Source organism: Empidonax traillii, unplaced genomic scaffold (genome assembly GCF_003031625.1).
Source record: "Empidonax traillii isolate 1590-97213 ecotype Southwest subspecies unplaced genomic scaffold, ASM303162v1 scaffold451:size1465578, whole genome shotgun sequence".
Classification (NCBI taxonomy): domain Eukaryota; kingdom Metazoa; phylum Chordata; class Aves; order Passeriformes; family Tyrannidae; genus Empidonax; species Empidonax traillii.
In genome coordinates this window covers 825,667-846,613 of record NW_020955644.1, presented here as the reverse complement: position 1 = coordinate 846,613, position 20,947 = coordinate 825,667, and the positions used below count along the sequence as shown (strand labels likewise).

At 54.6% G+C, this 20,947-nt stretch overlaps 1 protein-coding gene across 1 annotated transcript in view; it reads left to right on the top strand.

The window, feature by feature from the left end:
* The window catches only part of LAMB3 (laminin subunit beta 3), a 24,026-nt gene extending 3,095 nt beyond the window's left edge, over positions 1-20,931 (top strand). Inside the window, exons 3-22 of the mRNA XM_027895174.1 lie at positions 6,489-6,603; positions 6,781-6,854; positions 7,307-7,489; positions 7,646-7,709; positions 8,029-8,204; positions 8,808-8,931; positions 9,241-9,429; positions 9,564-9,719; positions 10,085-10,281; positions 11,126-11,237; positions 11,682-12,054; positions 12,541-12,701; positions 13,633-13,841; positions 14,785-14,988; positions 15,626-15,770; positions 17,543-17,750; positions 18,707-18,848; positions 19,315-19,491; positions 20,005-20,158; positions 20,439-20,931. Coding sequence (XP_027750975.1) covers positions 6,489-6,603; positions 6,781-6,854; positions 7,307-7,489; positions 7,646-7,709; positions 8,029-8,204; positions 8,808-8,931; positions 9,241-9,429; positions 9,564-9,719; positions 10,085-10,281; positions 11,126-11,237; positions 11,682-12,054; positions 12,541-12,701; positions 13,633-13,841; positions 14,785-14,988; positions 15,626-15,770; positions 17,543-17,750; positions 18,707-18,848; positions 19,315-19,491; positions 20,005-20,158; positions 20,439-20,575 — 3,300 coding nt within the window. The 3' untranslated portion in view covers positions 20,576-20,931. The remainder of the gene's footprint in view (positions 1-6,488; positions 6,604-6,780; positions 6,855-7,306; positions 7,490-7,645; positions 7,710-8,028; positions 8,205-8,807; positions 8,932-9,240; positions 9,430-9,563; positions 9,720-10,084; positions 10,282-11,125; positions 11,238-11,681; positions 12,055-12,540; positions 12,702-13,632; positions 13,842-14,784; positions 14,989-15,625; positions 15,771-17,542; positions 17,751-18,706; positions 18,849-19,314; positions 19,492-20,004; positions 20,159-20,438) is intronic.
* The last annotated feature ends 16 nt before the right edge of the window (positions 20,932-20,947 follow it).

Below are 20,947 nucleotides of genomic sequence, written 5' to 3'. Positions count from 1 at the left end.
TTTTTTGGCCAAATTTGGAGGTGGTTTTGCAATCTCAGCAGAGGGCATGGGACGAGGGGTTGCTCTCCCTGGTGCCAGCTGGTCAGTGCTGCCCGTCTGCTCCCTGCTGGCCCCAGGGCCCCTCTTTTGCAACTCTGGTGGGTCACTTATCAACTTCAGCCTCTGCTCCATTGTCTGCCCCAGCTCCAGATCCCTCTAACCTTTATACTTTGCACTCCTGATTGCTCCACTCCTTGGCTGCAGGCTTGGTCTAGTGAAATCCTGGAGGGACACTCGGCAATTGCCATTTATAGCACAGGGGACTGCGGTGGTGACCAGGGAAGTGGTGGGGGGTGGAAACCAGGCAGGCCAATGGAGTGGCTTGGAAATCACTCAGTGCTCGGGAAATGGCTGGTGGAGTCAGCAGGGAAAGGGAAAGCAGGAGGGAAACTGAAAATAAAACAGGAAAATGAGCGAGCCTGGATTTGGAGTCGGAGAGGAACGATTCTCTGGAAAGACTCTGATGGACTGGGGTGTGATTCCAAGGCTCAGTTAACACATCTCTTCCTTTGAAAAGATATAATATATATGTAAATATACATCTTATACAGATATAAATATAAACAGACGCATAGCACTGTGAGAGGAGCACAGAGTAGCTGTACTCCAGCCTAGGGAGGGCACACTGTGTTTTTCACATGGACTATCAAATCCCAAGTCCCCTGGCCTGGCCTGGCCCTTCTAAATGACAGCATGAGGGCTGTGCCTGCCTGTGGCCCCTTGCTCTGCTGCTGGAAGCAGTGGGACCTGTCCTGTGCCATGTTCACACCCAGCAAAGATCAGCCCTTCTCTGTAGGGAGAGGCTTTCTTTCCTCCAGGGTCATGCAGTGCTTTTGCTTTGACATATTCACAGCTAGAAAGTAGCCACAGATTTTTCTGGTTGCTTTATTAGTTTAGAAGAGCATCCCAAGCACCCTGCACGTCCCTGTGAAATCTTTTCCCAGACAAACAGGCAGGAGAGGAGCAGAGCTGTGTGTCCCTGTGCTTGTGGTGCAATTTACAGCAGAGAGGGGTGTGTGTGACAGCTGTGTGGGTCCTCACACCCCAGCCCTGGGAGCTGTTGGCGTAAGAACCAGGATTTTCAGCCTCCTCTCAGCTGCTCTTCGTGGGCACTTGGTGGATGTGAAGGGTGGGGAGTCACCTTTATCACCCCTTGTGTCGTGGTGACAGGGAGCCATCCAGGTGGGAATTGAGAGTTACCAGAGAAGCCTGATCCTTCCATGAGTCAGGGGGAGGGAAATGTGAGCCTGCTGGAGCTCCTGGCACAGCAGAAGGGGTTCCTCTGCTGATGGATGGTCGCAGCTGCCTGGCAGGGCTGGGCTGCAGCATCTCTGGTGCCTCAGCACCAGCTCCTGCTTGGCTGCTTCCAAAAATACAGGCCAATGTCTGGGAGGGAGAGTAAGTGCCAGACTAATGCTTCTGCCTGCTGTGCTGCTGCTGTCTGAGGGTTCCATCTGCTTTGCCCACCTGCATGAGTCAGTCAGGGAGCTGGGTGCCCAGCCAAAGCTTCCTGAGTGCTCCAGCAGGCCCTTGGCAAGTTGGAACATGGGAGAAAGAGGCTGGAAAGCTGTGCCTCCCAGCTCACTTGCTTTCCAGACCCACATCATCAGTCAGGCTCGAGCTTTTTACGCAGAAAAATGCACCCACAAAATCGTGACATAACCGTGACAGGACGTGACCAAAGCAGGGCTTCTACTTTTGGGTTCTTCCTCGTCACGTCAGGGGTTTGCACTGAATAATTTGTATTCCCGACCTGTTGAGGGTGATACAGCAACCACATGTTGCTGCTCGGTGCTTATCTCATTCAGGCATTCAGACACACCCTGCTCTTTGCTGCAGGGATATGTCCCTACCTGCAGTGGATGTGCAGAAGGAAAATGCCTATTTTCCATTATTTTTTTCCCTCCTCCCTTCTCTGCACCCTTTTTTTTCCTTGTCACATGACTGCAAAGTGACACACGTGGTGGGAGACAGCCCTCCATTTGTGTTTTGAGCTTAACCCTGGAGCTCATTTTCAGTGTCGTTTCCAACAGGCCAAGCAAGGATTCGACATCAGTGTTGTGGTTAAGAGAACCACAGGTACATGGTGGGATTTTGGGGCTGTCCTGTGTAGGACCAGGAGCTGGGCTCGATGATCCTTGTGGGTCCCTTCCAACTCAGGAGATTCCATGACATATATCTGCGTTTCAAACTGGAAAGCCAGTCCAGCTCAGCAAATCTCAGTTGCTCACTGGGAAGTTTAGCCATGATGACACAACTGTGGGTAACTTCTACTGCCTTTTCCCATGGAAAATGTATAGATGACTTCACAGGCACGAGCCTGGCATAGCCCTGTCCTGCAGCTAACAGGGCAGGAAAATGGGTTGGAACAGAGAATTACATAACTTGGCTTTGCAGGTGCCTTTATTCCCCAGGTAACTTCTCGCTGCTGCCCACCCTAGTTTTTAATAACCTTTAATCTCTCTCTGTATATGTATAAATTCCCACTGCTTTCCAGCTGGTCCCAAAATAAACTTAGACCAGGAATTACTGTCCCTATAGAATATCAGTTGTGTAAGAGCACACAGGGCTCCCTTGTGGGAGGCTGTGCCAGCAGCACTGACACAGTGCTCTCCCTGGTCAAATGTAGGACCACTGAGGTCTCCACGGCTATGAAAGGTCTCTGTTTCATGACTGGAGAGCAGCAGCTTCCCATTTTTGCTGATGAATAAGCTGGGTTTATTTTGGGGTTGTGCTCCTCTGCCAGGAGGTTTCATTTCGAGGGCTCTCTGCTCACATTAAAAATGGCAGCTCCTCAAATTACTTTGGTCGGAGTCCATCAGCTTAAAATCGTTTGAGGTTCGCAGTCCCTGCATGAGCAGGGAAGCAGGGGAGGCTGCTCAGGAGCTGGTTCAGGAGGTCAGAGCAGGAGGAGAGCAGCAAAACCCTGCAGAAGTGTGTCACACGTGGGCATTTTGACAGTAGCTGGTGGTTGTTCTGAGGGGATTTTTTTCCCCCTCTCTGTTATTTCTAAGACATGAGTCTGTTTATTCCCAACACTGAATTGACTGTGTGGTGAATTATCATTCAGGAGTCTGGAATGAATTTCCCTTAATCTCAGAACCTCCACAACTCGTATTTTTGGTGACTCTTCGGACTAGCCTGGGGGCACAGAGGTCTGTTAGCGCTTTCCCTGCGGAACTACAACCTCTTTTACCTTCCTGACGTCCTTTCCAGCCCCCATCCCACACCTCCTCCCACCCAGCCCAGTTCTGCTCTGCCTGGCAGGGAGGGGAGGACGTGCTGGAGAGCCAGGGATGCCCCAGGGGTTGGTGACCCAGTTTAAACCCAGACCTCTTCACTGTCCCTTGTCTATTCCTGGCCCAGCTCCGAGGGATCTGCTGAGCCTGGTAAAAAAAGGAGAGAGCTGGAGGAAGGTCTGTGCCTGGTAAAATCTCCCCTCAGCCCGGCTCTGGGCTGTCATTTTTGGTATTTCCCTCTGTCCCGAGGAACTTTGAGACACATAGGCACCGTCGGGAAGAGCAAACCCTCCTGTTGTGCAATCCCGGCCTTTCACAATTTGCTCCGAGGACGTGAAACGAATTTTTGCTTCCAGTGTTAATTTTAGCCTTACTTAAAAAGCTGAGAAAAAGAAAAAAAAAAAAAAAAGGAAAAAAATAGAAGATTTTTGCACGTAGCACAGCCCCGGGCTGCCCGGGGAGGGTCTGTCTCACACAGTTGAAGCTTCATTTTTACTCAGCACCGCATTTTAAGCGGGGTTGCAGCTGCAGAGTAGCTACTGGAGAGCACTGGTGTCTGTGGCTGTGTGAACGATCCAATAAGTATGCACGAATCACTCCTAATGAATAATTTAACCGAGATTAACCTTTCCCCTTGCAGAAAACCTTCCTTTCCCCTTTGCCAGGCACAGTCACAACTGGTGTGAAGTTTAATCACTGTTGGCAATTGTCCAGTAGATTATTTCTGTGGATAATTCCTGCAGCTCCCGACAATTTGCTGCTGGTGGTTATTATCTGAAATGAGTTCTTCTGCCTGGACCTGATTGAATTATTTGTGATTCTCACTGGCAGAGCCAGGAGGAGTTGGTAGAGCCAGGGAAATCACGAGATGATATATTTTGATTTCTCTGTTTGCTTACTGTGCGATATTGTTATAAATATTGTGGTTATACAACTCCTGTTCTGGGACGTTTATAGACAGAGAATGTAAAGATTGGAGAAAATAGTGTGGAAACAGATGAGTTTAAAGTGATCATCTCTCCTCATAATCCACCTAGCTGAGGAAAGGTTCCCAGGTTTGGGACAGAGCAGAGCCAGGTCTGGGCTTTGTTAGGGATTAAAACCAGCCCAAGGTGTGAGCCCACATCTTTTTCTGCTGCCCAACCACCTCTGGGTGGCTTTGCAGCTGCTGTGGTACCAGTTGGTGCCTTCTGGTGAGGCCACCCTCGTCCTTGTGCAGTTTTGTGAGAGAGCAAGCAAAAACATGATTCTGGATAAAATGTGCCATTGATTTTCCATAAGTTTTAAAATGTTGGAAAAAAAAATTAGGTTCTTATGAAACCAAGTCCTTTTTTGTAAAAATAAGGGACTGGCTTAGCTGAGCCTGTTTGAGGAGTGAGGCAGTAGGTGTAAACCATATATCACTTTTAAAAGGGGAAATCAGTAATTGTGATGCTGCTGTGGCCCTGAATGCCACCTCCAGCTGCCCTTGTGGGCACAGGCCCCTCCTGACCCCAGAACAAGTTTTTTAGTGTTGTGGTTGGAATTAGCTCATTTGTTTCAAGTATTAGAAGGGAGGTTTAAGCACAGAGATGGCTGTCAAGTGCTATTTGTCACTTGTCACTCGATGTCCCTGCTCAGTCGCTGAAAGCTGATCCCATCACTGGGGTCCCAAACATGCCTGTGCCTCTGGTGTCACCTAATGCCACTGCAGTGACTGCCAGCCCTTGCAGCAGGGTATCTCATTGCCTGCCCCCTGCCAGCTGTGCCTGTGTCAGCCACACTCTGCTCCTCTGCCCCTTTTCATCCCTCTTTCCTCCCAGGATGAACTTTCTGAGCTGTCCTGCCCTGCGCCATCAAGACCAGCTCCTGCCATCACTGGCAAACACTGTGATCCACCTTCCCCAATTCCTCAGGATTTGGGATGTGTCAGTGCTCCATTTGGGAGTTTGCTTTACTGCTTGGGCCACTGGTATTTTAGGATTAAAGAATGGTTTGGGTTGGAAGGGACCCTAAAGCTCATCTCATTCCACCCCTTGCCATGGGCAGGGACATCTTCCACTAGCCCAGGTTGCTCCAAGCCCCGTCCAACCTGGCCTGGGACACTTCCAGGGATGGGGCAGCCACAGCTTCTCTGGGCAACCTGTTTCTCACCAGGCTGTAGATGCTGAGCACTTCCTTTTGCATCTTGAGCAGCAGCTTTCCCCTCCCAGTGGCCTCTGCAGTCCCTGGCGTTTGTTCCACTCCCAGTGCTTCCGGATGTTTTTCCCCATGGGATGCTGCTGCAGCCTCTGGCATCATCTGCTCATTTACCACCCCCCAGGGACCTGCCCTTCCCCACCTTGGCCTCACCTGGGTGTCTCCCTCCCATTTCGAGGTGGTCCTCACCCAACCTGCTCGCCCACCCCGTGCCTGCCTCTCCCCTTGGCCAGTGTCCAAGCCTCTCCTTCTCCCCCTCTCTTGCTCAACCTCTTTCCTGCTGCTTTCTACTCATTCCTGAGCCTGCTCATGAGCTGCACCGACCCGTCAACCCCCCGTGGTGTGGTGGTTGCAGGAGCGTTGCTTGGTTATTCAAACTTGCAGCATTTGTTTGCTCCCCAGGGGACCGTTTTCTCCCGGCCCCACATTGCCTGGGCTCCATCTCCTTTTGCTCCTTCAATTACTTGCTCAAGTGAAGGGCTGAACTTTGAGCCGCTCGACTTCCCACCCCCTGACTTCTCACCCCCTGAGCTGTTTGCTCCCGCTCTGCTCCCTGGGGAAGAGCTCAGGGGGGGCCGAGCATCGCCCGGAGCTTTTGGAGGAGAGAGAAAGGCCTTTCTGTTCACCCAAACAGCTCCCTGGGCTGTGTGGAAAAGGCGAACTAGTCCTGAAAAGCTGTAAAGAACATTCTATCAAGTGTTGGCATCGTGGAAAACGGGCGGGGGGGGGGGGGGTGTGTGCTTAAAAAAAGGCATTTTTGCTGGTTTGCCAAAAATCTGTTTTAGGAGAAAGCGTATTGGTTTTACTAATTAGTCCATAAACCCAGGAGTTGTGGTTTATAATGAAGGGTGAAGGGGAGATTTGAGTCCTGTGTGTTGTCAGTCCTGCAGCCCTTTCAGCTCTCTACAAACCAGCTTTACTGGTGCCTTTTGCTCCTGGTCGAGCCCGACCTGCACTTGGGCCGCTCATCTCCGAGGTCTTTCCCTCCAGCCAAACTGGGATGGTCACTTCCACCTGTCCTTTGTCTTCCAGTGGAGCATGAAATGCTGCAGGTGTGACTCCCGTTTGCCACACACCTACAACGGCCACCGGGTGGCCAATGTCCTGTCCTCGGCCGGACACGCGCGCTGGTGGCAGTCCCAGAATGGTGAGTCTTTGGGGTACCCCAAAGGCAATAACCAGCCTGAGGGGAAGAGGAGAAGGTGTTGAATTCAGCAGATGGCAAGGAAAGAAGGAAATAACCGGCTTGGCTCGGGCAGCAAAGCGGTTTATCCTCCCGAAACCCCCAGTGTGCCCCTCTGAAGCCGCCTCTCTGTGCCCGCAGGTGCCGAGCGCGTCTCTCTGCAGCTGGACCTGGACCAGACCTTCCAGCTGGGCAGCATCATGCTGCTCTTCAGGGTGAGTGTTTGTGTCTGTGTGCAGCATCTCTGCTCCTCAGGAGGCTGCAGATGGTGCTGGATGGACCCTGCTGTTTCCCCGTGGCCGTGGGGATCTCGGTGCTTCCTTCAGGCTGCCGACAGGAAGCATGCTGGGGTCCCTGCCCCTCTTTTTCCCCTGTTTTGCCCATGAGAACTGGGAATTCCATTCCACTGGGAGGGGCAGAGCAGGGTGGTGGGCTCCCATCCCCTGAAAGCCAGGTGAAAAGTTTCCTTTCAGGTGTGTGCTTTGTGGCTGCAAGCAGGGCTGGCTGAGGTGAAGGGATCCCAAAAGTTGTTGGCAACCTGCAGGGAAGGGGATTAGTCCATCAGCCTGCAGAGACTGATGGGAGGTGGAGGAGGGACAGGCAGTGCCAGGGCAGGAGCTGGCTGTGGTGTGCCTGTGACAGACGTGCCTCTCTCCCTGCCCTGCAGTCTCCACTTCCCGCTGCGATGCTGATCGAGCGCTCCACCGACCTCGGCAGGACCTGGCAGGTGTACCAGTACCTGGCCTCTGACTGTGCCACCGCCTTCCCCCACGTGCCTCGGGGCTCCCCCGAGAGCTGGCAGGACACTCGGTGCCAGCCCCTGCAGGGACACCCCACGCAGGGGGGCAAGGTAGGGTTTGGGGGGTGGTTCTGTGGCCCTGGGTTTGGGGTGGGAGGCCTGGGCAACACTGCAGAGGCACGTGGTAGCCTGGAAGTCTTCTACACCTGAAGGATGGAGCCCATGGCCATCCAGTACCTCTTTTTTTTTTTTTTTTTTCTTTCTAAGGTGACATTCAGTGTCCAAGACCTGGCGTCTACAATCAGCACCTCCTACAGCCAGGCTGTCGATAGTGAGTGACCATCCTCTTTCATATCTGAGGAAGGGAGACGGGAATGAGGCACCTTGTGGTTCTTCCTACAGGTGGTGGAAAGACTGAGCTGGGGTAACCCCAGGGGAGCAGGAGCCTGAGCTGATGTCTTGGTGCCTCTGGGGTACCAAGGAGCAGCATCTGGCCTTTGCTGATGGCTCAGCTTCTGCCCCTCGTGCCGGTGCCTCCTTGCCTCGCTCCAAGCCTCCACACGAGCTGCAAAGTGCTTCTGCAGCACCTGACTACCTGCAGGCACCTGGGTACCTGCTGCCCCCTCACCCCTGTCCCTGCTCCCCGACAGAGCTGGGGCGCTTCACGAACCTGCGGATCAACTTCACGGGGCTGCCGCACATCCCACGCCAGGGGTACCACTCCCCCAGCACCTTCTATGCCGTGACGGAGATGAGGGTGCTGGGGAGCTGCTTCTGCCACGGACACGCCGACCGCTGTGCCCCTTCTGGAGGCCAGCACCCCACGGTGAGCCTCGGGAAAAGCCGAGACACGAGCTCCGTAGTGTCAGGCTCCACCATGCGCCCAGAACGCTCCTTGGGAGACCTTGGCCGGCCTGACCAGAAATGGGGCAGGGGAGGCTTTTGAGTGCTCATAATTGAGGGAAACAGTGCCCCATTTTGCCTGCAGCAGTGGGGTGGTGGCTGTGGGTCAGCAGCCTGCGCTACCCCCCGCTCTGTAGCCCCGTTTTGTGTCGGGAAGAAGGTGGAGGGGCTTTTTAAGGAGAGACGAAGCTCAGTGTCAGTGGGAATTCTGGCTCTGGGGGGGAACTGCTCCTGCCAGCACTCAGCAGGGTGGGGGACACACAGGTGGTTTCAGCAGGCTCCTGCACACCCAGGAGGATTTGCCAGTGCAAGGTTGCTGGCTGCTGTGGGATTTTCTTGTCCCCAAATTACGCTTGGGTTGCCCTCAGGTGGGTGGCAGGGGTGGTGGGAGCGAGCGAGGAACAGCCTGTCCTGGCTGCTGGAGATTCATCCCTGCGCAGGGAACGGGGGCAGGAGCAGGCCAGGAGGATGAGGGCTCTGAGCTGAGCCACTGGCAGCCAGGAGGGGTGACCCAGTGTCTCTGCAGCAGGTCCATGGGCACTGCGTGTGCCAGCACAACACGGCCGGTCCCCACTGCGAGCGCTGCGCCGACCTCTACAACGCCCGGCCCTGGGCACCCGCCGAGGACCACGATCCCCACGAGTGCCAGAGTATGTTCCACGCCTTTCCCTCTCCTAAATCCTCCAGGAGCGAGCCGTGAGACCTTCTCTTGGGATGCTTTGTGGGGCTGGATGGAAACAGGGCTGCCCCTGGCAGGTTGGCACGCCGGGCTCTGCTCCGGGCGATGCTGCTCAGGGGCTGCACCAGTGCTCAGCCAGTGGTGCCACTTTGATGCTGGGGCGGTTAACTGGTGTCACCGTGTCACACAGGAGCCTCGGGCACCCTCTAGTGCCGCAGCTGCCGCTGCTGGAGGGGTTTGCCCAGTGACAGCTCCAACTCCTTGGGGTTTTTTTTTTAAGGGTGCGACTGCAATGGTCACTCAGCCTCGTGCCACTTCGACCCTGAGCTGTACCGGGCCACTGGAGGGGCCAGCGGGGGGGTGTGTGATGACTGCCAGCACAACACTGAAGGCAACAACTGTGAGCGCTGCAAACCCAACTATTTTCGCAACCAGCAGCAGGATCTCGCCCACCCTGAAGCCTGTCTGCGTGAGTGCACAGTTACACCCTCTAGCCCCCCCACAGCCCCCTCCCCAGCCCCCTGTCACCCCTCAGCTGTGATGTGTCCACCTTCCCCAGCCCCCTGTCACCCCTCAGCTGTGATGTTTCCTCCCCTTTCCCAGCCTGTGAGTGTGACCCTGATGGCACCGTGCCGGGCTCTGCCTGTGACCCGCTGACAGGGCGCTGTGTCTGCAAGGAGAACGTGCAGGGGGATCGCTGCCACCTCTGCAAACCAGGCTTCACGCAGCTGGCCAACCCCAACCCCTTGGGGTGCCGCAGTGAGTACCCCCTGAGACACCTCCCAGCTTTGATTTGGGGTTTTCATGCCAAAGCCCCGTTTGGCAAAGGTTTATAAAACCTCCTTGCTCAGGCTGTGACCTGTCTTAGGTGTAAATGTGGCAAAAAGCACGGGGAAAGTGGAGTTTGGGGGGCGTGTCCAGCTGTATCCTGAGCACCTCCCTGGCCGTGCAGGGCAGGGCAGGGGTGGTGTTAGGGCAGGGGTGGTGTTAGGGCAGGGGTGCAGGTCTCTTGAGTTCGAGTATGAAGGGGGAGAGGGGAGAGCTCACCTTTGGGTGAGCCCAGTGTTGTGGGAAGCCAGGCTAGTGCTCTGCACCCATTTTTCACAACCCCCTCCTTGTTTCAGGGTGCACCTGCAACGCTCTGGGAACACGGCAGGACATGCCCTGTGATGATGAGACAGGGAGATGTTTCTGTTTGCCCAACGTGGTGGGCAATGACTGCGACCAGTGCGCGGCCGAGCACTGGGACATGGGCAGCGGACAGGGCTGCCGGCCCTGTGACTGCCACCCCCGCGGCTCCCACAGCCCCCAGTGCAACCAGGTACCCCCCTGCCCACCCTGAGGGCTGGCTCCACTGCCTTCAGCAGTATTTCTCTCTCATTTCCCTGAGCTTGCTCTCTTTCTCCCTCTCCCAACCCCACAAACGCTGCTGTGAGGGGCTGCCCTGGCCGGTGGCTCTGTGTCCCCACTGGGCAGCACCACACTGGGGATCTCTCAGAGCATCAAACCCACCTGTTGGGTGGCTCCTTTGTCCCTTCCCATCCGTGGGAGCCTTCACAAAAAGCACCGTGCATCCCCCAGCACATCCCACTCTTATTTTCCTTTTCCCCTTTCCTGGAAAACACATGACAGACTACTCAGGAAAATGAAAGAAGGTGGTAATTATCAAGGCAAGATTAAGTCATTTTAACAAGCCTGATATTTAGCAAGGAAGTCCTAATAAGACAGCTTCATACAGGCAAGGGAAGTTAATTATCCTCATTTGTCAATGAAAAGCATGTGTGTCACTTCAGGCTTAAGAGGCAACTGGGAAAATTAAAGTCAAATGTAAAAAAAAAAACAAACCCAAGCACATGACAAATTCTAAGAGCCAAAGATAGGTCCCAAACCAGCTCAGTGAGGGGAGGAGACCTGAGATGGCAAAGCAGCTGCTTGTGGGCGATTGCTTTGTTTTTGAAACAAAGCTTAACACGCTCCTCGCAGTGCTTGGGCTGTTTGGAGCCCGTTTGCACCCCCAGGGCTGAGCCTGCAGCCTGACACAGGCATGTCCTGGGGCACAGGCTGAGTGGAGAAGGTGGTCCATGAGCTGGTTTTAGTGGTGAAGAGCAGCTGAGGGAGAGTTTTCCCTGGAGGGATGAGTGTCCCTGATGTTTCTCTGTCCTCAGTTCTCAGGGCAGTGTCCGTGCAGAGAAGGGTTCACGGGACGGACGTGCTCGGCCATGCAGCAGCAGCTGTGCCCAGACAGGCACTACAGAGACGCCCAGGGAGGCTGCACAGGTAGAGACCACCTGTTTTGGTTTGGCTCCTTGTTTTTTTTCACTGGAAAATCATGGATTATCCGGGAAAAAGAGCACCTGGCCCATGTCCTGACGTCCACGCTCCCACCCTGTTTTGCAAGAGAGGTTTTCCTCTCTGGAACATCCTCCTGGTTCACCCCATCTTCAGATATCTATCAGTCCCCTCCCAGCAGCCCTGGGTGAGTTCCTGGGCCACTCTCATCTGGCCCTGCAGGGTCAGGGGCTGGGGAAACTCCTGGACTTGGGTGCTCCTTCCATTCCCCTGCCACCTTCATCCCAGACGCCACAGGAGTTGATGGGTGGGCACGGACGTCAGGCTGGGTTGGCACCCCATTGACAGGGGCTGGTTTTGCACCGATACAACTTTTTCACCACAACCACCACGTTCGGGGGGGCTTCACCTCTCCTCTTCTCCATCCCCCAGAGTGCGACTGCGACTTCCAGGGCACGGAGAGGGCAGGGTGTGACAAGGCCACGGGGCGGTGCCTCTGCCGCCCGGGGGTCACCGGGCGCCGCTGCGACCAGTGCCAGCGGGGCCACTGCAGCACCTACCCCGAGTGCCAGCTGTGCCACCCCTGCTTCCAGGCCCACGACGGGGACATCCAGCGCCTCCGCCTGCGCCAGGCCGGGCTCAGCAACTCCACCTCTCGGCTGCCCGTCGGGACCGGGGGGTCCCACCTCGGCCCCCGCCTCGCCCAGGCCGAGGGGAACGTGCAGCAGGCACAGGGCATCCTTGGCCACTCCTCTGTGACACAGCAGGGCCTGGCCCAGGTGGGCAACATGCTGGCTGCCGTCAGGTGAGGGGCAGTGGCTGCATCCCTGACCCACCCTCCTTAGCCAGGAGGAGATGCTGGTGTTCTTCTCTCTTCTCTTGCCACCCCGAGCCGCTTGCACGTGTCGTGCTTTGGGTTTTCCTGCACCTGAAATATCCTGCTCCGCTCATGAGGTGAGCGGGGATGCAGGAGAACAGCCCTGCCACGTGTGCCTGTCCTGTGCAGCACGTCACCCAGGCAGGAGGATGGTGGGTGGGCAGGCTGTGGGTGGTTGGCATTCCCAGGGCACAGCCAGCGTGCCTGGTCCCTGCATGGGCATGACTCTGGTGTGGGGCAGCTGCAGCCCAGCCCTGCTCTCTGCTACCTTTGGCTTGTCCTTGGCCATCTCTGGGCTCAGAAATGCCACTTGGCAGTGCCCCAGCACAGATGGCCCTGCTGAATCCTGCTCTCTGTCTGCAGGTGCTTTGCCCTCTACTTGAACTCACATTTTCTGCTTTTTCTCTCTCCCAGAGAGCAGCTCCGAGGCATCAATCCTGACTTTCGTTTTCTGGATGACACCGCCTCCCTCTCGAGGGAGCTGGAAGCCCTTAACAGCAGCTTGTTCCTCACTAACTCCCAGTATCAGAGCAAGAAGACCCAGTTTGAAACCAGCCTCAGCACGGACCTGTCAGGTACAGATCTGCAGCTTTAATACCTCTTCATTTGCAGCTATTAATTTACCTCAATGTGACTGTGCCTGGTGGTTTCCCACCGGCCATGTGAATGAGTAATGAGGTTTTTAACTCACTGTCAGATTTGGAGCAGCCTCTGGCCCATGACCTGGGATTTCACATTACTGGGGTGTTTGCTCCAGTCTTTTGGGGCTGGGCAGCTCACTCTGTGTCCCTGCTCTCCACCAGCACAAGCTGCACTGCTGGGGAGCAGTGGGAAGGGGTGGGACCCTGCTGGGAGAGCATCCCCAAACCCATGAGGCAGCTGATAATGAAGGTTTTGCACAGATGGAAGGGATGGAGGGGTGGGGAGGAGAGCCAGGCAGCTGCCAGGCACTTGGGAGGAGAGCTAATTAAGCCCTGTGGCGATGCTGGGTTTGGCTGCCATGAGATTCTGCTACAGCTCCTGCTCTTCAAGGGTCTCATTCCCGTCCCCTCCACTCTCAGCTGGCTGGGGATGTGCCAGGGGAACAGGTCCACTCTGCACCTCCCCATCCATGCAGGGCTCAGAGCTCCACGTTCTGACCACTTTCCTTCCAGGAATGGTGGGGCTGCCCAGGAACCAGGGAAAAGGCTCTGAAAACTGTCCTGCCCCCGCCAAATCCCAGGGTCAGCATGTGCACGTCATCTTCCTTCAGCTTTCTTTTAATCTTTTGAGTCCAGCTCGCAGTTCAGCCCTTCAGGAGACCTCTGGCTCACCGAAGGAAGGGCTGAAAGGCATTTGGAAATGAAAGCAGCTTTTTTGGTGGTGCCTTGGTGACTAATCACTCCGGCTGCATCCCGCTCCTCCCCGCACACATCCACTCGCAGGGGAGAGCCGGCGCCTTCCCTGAGGTGGCTGTGCTGCATTTATGAGTCATTTTGTGTCATTTTGGGCTCTTGATTCCTGCAGGAGCCTTCAAGACCATCCGATCTGCTTACCAGACCTCCAGCAATGCCAACAGACTGGTTGCCAGTGCCTCTGGGCTGCTGGCTGAGGCCCGGGAGAGCCGCAGGAGCGCCGAGGGGCTGGAGGGGGGGCTTGCAGGGACCACCTCCAGGCTGCTGACCCTGCAGGGAGAGATGGCCTCATCCCCCAACTTGACCCCTGTCATAAACAAGGTAAAAGATGCAAAGTGGTTTTCCGACCTCCCAGCTGCGTTTACCTGGTTTTCAGAGGGCCTGGAAGTGCTCAGGAGGCCAAAACCTCATCCTACAGTTGTGTGTCTTTCCTCAGACAGTCCAGCAGGGCAGGGCAGAGTCAGAAATGGCATCAAAGCAACCTGCTGCTGTGGGCATCAGTGGAGAATTGGCTGAGCATCCCCTGCCTGGGGATCATTGATACCAAAACGTTGCCCAGCACCCCCTCCCAGCCATGTGTTTTTTTTTCTCCAGGGACTCTCTCATGTGTCAGTTCTTGTATCTCAAAGATCCACTTAATTTCTGGATGAGGTTTCTCTTATTTCTCCTTTGCTGCGTTGTTATTGCCATGGAGATCCATTTCCATGTCTCCTAATGCATGGTTGCTGTGGAGACCACCAGCTTCCCCTCTCTGCTTTTCAGGCCACCAACACATTCCTGAGCCACCAGCCTGGCTCTGGGTCTGCCCATGCCTCTGCTGCAGTGTGTTTTTTTTTTTTGGGGGGGGGGGGGTAACTCTAGAAGGTGCCATGCAATTAAAACTGCTGGTGTCCAGGCAGGAGGGCCGGGGCTTCTCATCCAGTTCTCTCTCCCAAAGCAAACTGTGCAGGTGGGACAGTGTGTTTTGCTGAGGTGTTTGCTCCGTGCAGACCTGCTCTGTCAGTCCTTGTGAGCTACTGGGGTTTAACTCCTGCTTTGCTCCTACTCCTGCTCCAGTTTGGGGCAGGGAGGACATGCTGAGCTGGCGTTGCTGGCTCAGGTGGGGGCATTTAGCTCTGCTGTGCACGTGTGTAGCTCTGTCAAACCTTTGGCCCGTGTGATGTGCTGGGTTCCCCCTCTGAGGGCACTGGGGTGTCTTCTGCCCAGGTGAGATCCCTCCTGCCCAGGTGAGATCCCTCCTGCCCACCTGTTCTCCCCTCCCCAGGTGTGTGGTGGGTTCCGAGTGCAGACCTGCACACCCGGTCACTGCGAGGGGCTGCTCTGCCCACGGGACAACAGCTCTGCCTGCAGACCTGGCCAGCCCTGCCATGGCATCTTCCCTCTGGCCAGTGGAGCCCTGGCTGCAGCCGGGGAAGCATCCAGGGAATTCGGCAGCCTGAGCACCCGGCTCCGCGAGACGGCACAGCTGGTGAGTGTGGGCAGCACTGCCTGTCCCACTGCTTGGACCTTTGGGGGGGGACAGCTGTAGAGAGAGTGATAAAAACCCCACATCAAACTCTATTTGAGGCTTGATCCCTCCGGCAGCTTCAGAAATTTAGGAATTTTTTGAGCAGGAGGCTCCCTGCTGCACACGTGGGTCCTGCCTCCCCCAGCGGAGCAGCCACAGACCTGACGGTGTGAGAGGCTCTGGAAAGGTCCCAAGGAAGCCTGTCTTCCTCCTGGTTTGGGACTAGTGTGGAAAAAGGGGTGGGAGTGTGGAAAACTCTGATTCTGCAGGTATATCTGCTCCAGCACTTGGTGCTCTCTGCTAGAGTTCATGTGTTAGTGGCTTGCAAAGATAAAGTGAGTTTTCAAAGTCATTCAAAATCCATTTCAAACGTGTGTTTTAAAAGCTAAATCGTGCTGTTCCTCTTTGAGAGCTTCCTTTGCAAGTCCAGCCCTCAGCCTTTAACATTTCCAGACCCTTAAAAGCTCCAGCACATTAAGAACACGGAACAGCATCATTTCCGAGTGCTTTTCTCAATTCAGTCGGAGTCGAGGCAGGGCTGTGAGGGTCCCAGGTCAAGAAGAAGTGGCTCCATCAGGCCATTGTTGTTTTTTTGCAGATTAAAACGACAGAGATGTCTGCGAGCCAGATCCAGAGCAACGCTCAGCGCCTGGTGGAGCAGCTGGGTGTGACCAGGACCCAGATGGAAGGGGACGTGCGGCGCATCCGGCAGTTCATCCAGAGGGTTCGAGACTTCTTGTCAGGTAGTTCTGCCACCTGTAAAGCCTGGGGAGGGCTGGGGGGGGGGGTATGTTGGTTTGTTCATGGAAAACACTAGTTCTTAGAGTTATGGTGGAATCACAGAGTCATTAAGGTGGGAAAAGACCTCAAAGAGCTGATCCCCACCTTGTCACCCAGCCCAGGGCACAGAGTGACACATCCAGGCCTTCCTTGGACACCTCCAGGGATGGGGACTCCACCACCTCCTTGGGCAGCCCCTTCTAATGCCTGACCACTTTTTCTATGATGAAAATTCCTCCCTGACCCTCCCCTGGTACATCTTGAGGCCATTTCTTCTCCTCCTGTCCTTTGTTCTCTGGGAGCAGAGCCTGACCCTGCCCTCGCTCCCCCCTCCTGTCAGGGAGTGAGAAGGTCCCCCCTGAGCCTCCTTTTCTCCAGGCTGAGCCCCCCCAGCTCCCTCAGCTGCTTCTCATAGGACTGACTGTCCAGACCCTTCCCCAGCTCCCTTCCCTTCTCTGGACACGCTCCAGCCCCTCCACATCTTTCTTGCAGTGATGGGCCTGGAACTGGACACAGGATTTGAGGTGTGAGCACAGCGGGACAATCACTGCCCTGCTGGTATTATGTATGAGAGCACATAGGAGAGGGGAGTAGCTGGTTGGCTCAGCCCAGTTAAGCTCTTGGATATCCAGTTTATCTGGGTATTTACATAGCAAAGGTAACACACGTCCTCCGAGGCAGCAAGGTTGGCTGGGACGGTGTTTTCTGCAAACAGAGAAATTGCAGCAGTACCCAAAGGCTGTGACTTCACCAGCAGTTGTAGTTTGGCCCATTGACTTGCTCAGGCTCGACCCTGCTGTTCAGATGAAGCTCAGAAAATCCCAGCTCTTCTCTGTGTTGATTTTCTGGGCTGCCACCCTGCCTGCTTCCTTACAGAGGCATTTGGGGGACCACCTGTGGGGTCCGTGGGGCAGGAGATACCACACAGCCTTGACCTGCTGTGAGTGGGGCTTCAGGGAGAGGTTTCCAACATCCTCACAAGAACTGATCTTAAATATTACCTCTGGAAAGGTGATATTTGTGAGTTGGCAGAAGCTCTCTCTGAGTCCTCCTCTGTGCTATCTCTGGGGCTGGAAGACAAACCCATCCCCATGGCTGGTGTTCTCTGAGGATCTGCAGCCAGCAGTGACCCAATGCAGAGATGTTTTCTGGCCACACTCACTTACCAGAGACAGACAGATGACCCTTCCCTGGAGGAGACTGTTAATCAGATGAGAATTCCTTGTTGTCCTACAAACCGATGGGATGACTTATTGTTTGCAGACAGATTGTAATAACATAATGAGCCTCATGAGCATTAGCTGAATAAGAAAATCAGGTCATTTGGTGCTGCCTGGGGTTAATGATGAGTGAAGATATTTCTGAGCTAATCGCTGGGATAATGTCCCTTGGGCTCTGCCTGCTTCTGATGCATTAACTTTTATTTGTGAAGTAAAAAAAAGGGCTTGTCTTGAAACACACCCTCATCTGCTCAGTGAGATCTGCCTGACTGTGCTCTGGGTTTAGCCATGGTCTTCTCATTGCCAAATTAAAGGTATCACTGCAGTCCTTTCCTGAAGGTTTCACTGATGTGAATGAGAAGTACGTTGGATTCCAGGAGATGAATCCAGGGTGGATGGCGGCAGGTGTCTGAAATGAGGAGGCTGTGTGTGTGACAGCCCTTCTCCTCCCTTGCATTTGCATTCCCACTTTCTCCTCTCCCATTCCTGATGCTGGCTGTCTGTCTGCTCTGCAGACAAGGACACGGATCCTGCCGCTATCCAGGAAATCAGTGAGTCAGTTCTCTCCCTGCGTCTCCCCACGGATGCCGCTGCAGTCCTGAGAAAAATGACTGAGATCCAGAAGTTGGCCACTCAGCTGCAGTGCCCCGAGGACATCCTTGCCCAGACGGCTGAGGACATTGCCAAGGCCAAGCAGCTTCAGCAGGAGGCAGAACAGGCCAGGTGGGTTGGGGTTCAAGGGCCTTTGGCAGCTGAGGGTCACTCAGCTGGAGTGAACGTGGTGGTTCTCAGCGGGGTTGAAATCCCACTCTGCCTGAGCTGTACTGACTTGCACAATCTGAAGTTTTAGGCCTTGCTATTCTGTGTCCATGCAGAGCCTAAAAGAATGAGTCTGCAATCTCTAGACACTTCCCTGGAGTCCCAGTGCAAATAAATCTGGCTGCCAAGAATAGATCCTCTTGTAGATACCAGAAGGAAAAGGGTTTTATCCGAACTAATGGAGGCTTTTCTCTTATCTCTTTGCTGGGAGATGACAGGGTTGCCCCTGGTGTTCCTTGATATTGGTGACCTACATCCTAATTGCACAAGAGAGCACGAGGAGATTAAATGGGCTATTTGTTTTCTGGGTGAAAGTTGGGGAGGATTATTCCATGGTCCCTTAAAAAGTAATTACAGGGTGTCCTTGCAAATTTGGAGCATCTGCTTTGTCACGTGTTGACTCGCAGCACTATCCCAGCGAGAAGGTTAATGGGATGAGTCTGTAAACTCCTTGACAGTGTCTGACACCTGCTTAACCTGCTGGAAGTGATGAGACAGGGGAGTCTGGTTTTCTATGGAGAGCTCTGCCACCCATCCTGAACAGTCCCACTGCGAGCAGAAAAGGATTCACTGAAGCTGGTTCAGTGGTTATTACTTTCCCTTCAATACTTTTTCACGCACCACCTACAAAATAAATGTTTCTGACCAGTTTGAAAGAAGGGGTTTATCTCCCCTTCTCGGTTTGTCTCTTCTGTCCTGGGGCTATGAAGTGGAACTAAGGCTTCGTGGTTTTTGGGGGACGGAGATTACAACCTTCTCAGCAGCAATCCTGTCTTGCTTCTCAACCTTCCTCATTTTACCTCTGCATTCCTGAATTTGCAGTTACCTACACTCACTCCTGCTCTCCCACATTTCCCCAGGAACCGGGCAAATGCTGTGGAGGGCAGCGTGGAGGAGGTGGTAGGGAACCTGCAGCGGGCAAACACGATGCTCCTGGAGGCCCAGGGAGCCATCAGGGGCTCTGGCTCTTCCCTTCGCTTCATCCGGGAGCGCGTTGATGAGGTAAGTGACGCCTCCCAGTAACGCTCCCGTGCCCTGCTCACCACCCCTTTGGAACTGGAGAGTCCTTGTAGAGGCCACTTTCAGAGTCCTGAGCCAGAGCAGAAGGGAAGTGGCATCTGGGGAAGCTTTGGCTGTGAAAGTGTGCCTCGCTGGTGTGCTCCTCCAGACTGCAGTCATGGTCCCTGCTGGATTCTTGGCTGCACAGACGGAATGCAAGGCCTGGTTCATGCTTCCACTGTTGCCATTCCAAGACAGAGCTAGGCAAGGGGGGTTAAGGTTCACTGTAGGTGACCTGAAGTGGAGCCAAATTCACTGGAGCCATCCAGCACCCACCCTTGTGTGGACAGAAATCAGCTGGGAACGCCGCAGTCCGAACCAGTGAACCTCCATGGCTGCGCTGTGCCCGTCACAGAGGAAAAACCCACAAGGGGCAGGGGCTGAAAGTGGCTTCCCTGTTACCTTCCAGATCGAGGCAGTCCTCGGCCCAGCCCAGAAGAACGTGGCTGCCATCGGGGTGCAGCTGGACGGGCTGGGGGAGCGGCTGGAGCGGCTGCAGCGCGGGGCCGACCAGAACCGCCTGCGCGCCACGGACACGCGGCACACGGCCGAGACAGCGGGGCAGCAGGCCAGGAGTGCCCAGCAGGTACCACCCCGGGGCTGCCACAGCTGCGCTCCCCTCCCCAGCCAGCCCAGCCAGCTGTGGCTCTGCACGAGACGAGAGGGTTTTCCTGCTCGGGTCGCGGCTCGTGTGCCGGTGCGCCGCTTCTTGTTAATCAGCTGCGGTGTTGGTCCCACTGCTGAGTTTTTCTGGGATCTTTCCCAATCCTGATGCTCTTTTCTAGAAGCTTATTTCTGCTGTGTGTCCTGCCTGAGGCAGAGCAGCTTGTTGAGCTGTCAGTCAGTCTTTGAGTGCGTCGCGAATGGAGTTTTTTGGAGCCTGTGGTGGATCTGACTTACGTGGATCTGACTTACTTCTGTTAATCCCAGTCCTGTTCATGCAATCTCATCAGTAGAGGCTGTGACACGTTTGCATGATACCAGGGACAAAGCCCCAGTGCAGCATCCATTTAACATTTAAACAGGATTGAACGCTGGAAAAACCCTTTCTCCACAGTCTGAGTGATCCTACTTGCACTGTTTATTTGCTTTTCCACAGGCTTTTGAACAAGTGAAGCAAATGTACTCTGAGCTGAAGAGCAGGATGGAGCAGAGCCCAGCACTGGGAGAGCAGGGCAGCAGAGTACAGAGCATAGGCCAGGAGGCACGGGCTCTGTTTGAGGAAACCTTGGGCATCATGCTCAGGATGGAAAGTAAGACTCCTGAACTGCATGTAACAATCTCATGCACTGAGACTCCCATGGTGTGAGGGAAAGACATTATAAGGAAGATAACGTACTTTTGGCAGTGAGATGGTGGGATTTGGGCTGCATCTGGTGGTGCTGTGCCCATAAATCTGAAGTTTTCCAGGGGGGCACCATGGAAGGGAATGCGGGATGTTGTTTTTTCTCACCCCAGCAGAGCTGTGCAGGAGGGAGGCTCAGCCCAACCACCGTCACATAACCCCTTCCCTGCTCTCTCTCCTCTCCTCAGCTTTAGAGACAGAAATCCAGGAGAGCAACAAGGCTTTGATGTCCAAGTGGTCCAGGCTGTCAGGGCTGGAGGAGCAGGTGGTAAAGATCCGAAATGCCATAAAAAAGAAAGTCTCCTACTACGATAGCTGCTCCTGAGAGTGCCACCACACTCCAGAGGCACTGCCTGCCTCCTCTGCAGACACTGACTGCTCTATTTATTCCCATTTTCCGGCTCAGTATCTCTATTTTTAGCAAATTAAGTTTCTGTACCTCTGGAGAAGAGCTGCACTGAACCAAAGGAGCAACCCCGTGGAGAAGGTTGGATTGGCTGAAGCTGCCCAGTGGTTGGAGGAAAAAAGGGGGAGAGACATCAGTCTCCTGTGACAAATAAAAACATCCCCAAGTGGTTATTTCCAAAGGGGTTTATAAACCAAGCAATGTTTTTTCTTGTTTTAGCCAATTCAAGCTCTTTGAGCTGAATTTCACTGTTCAAATTAAAACTGCCATGTGGGGTCTTTTTAAAGCATG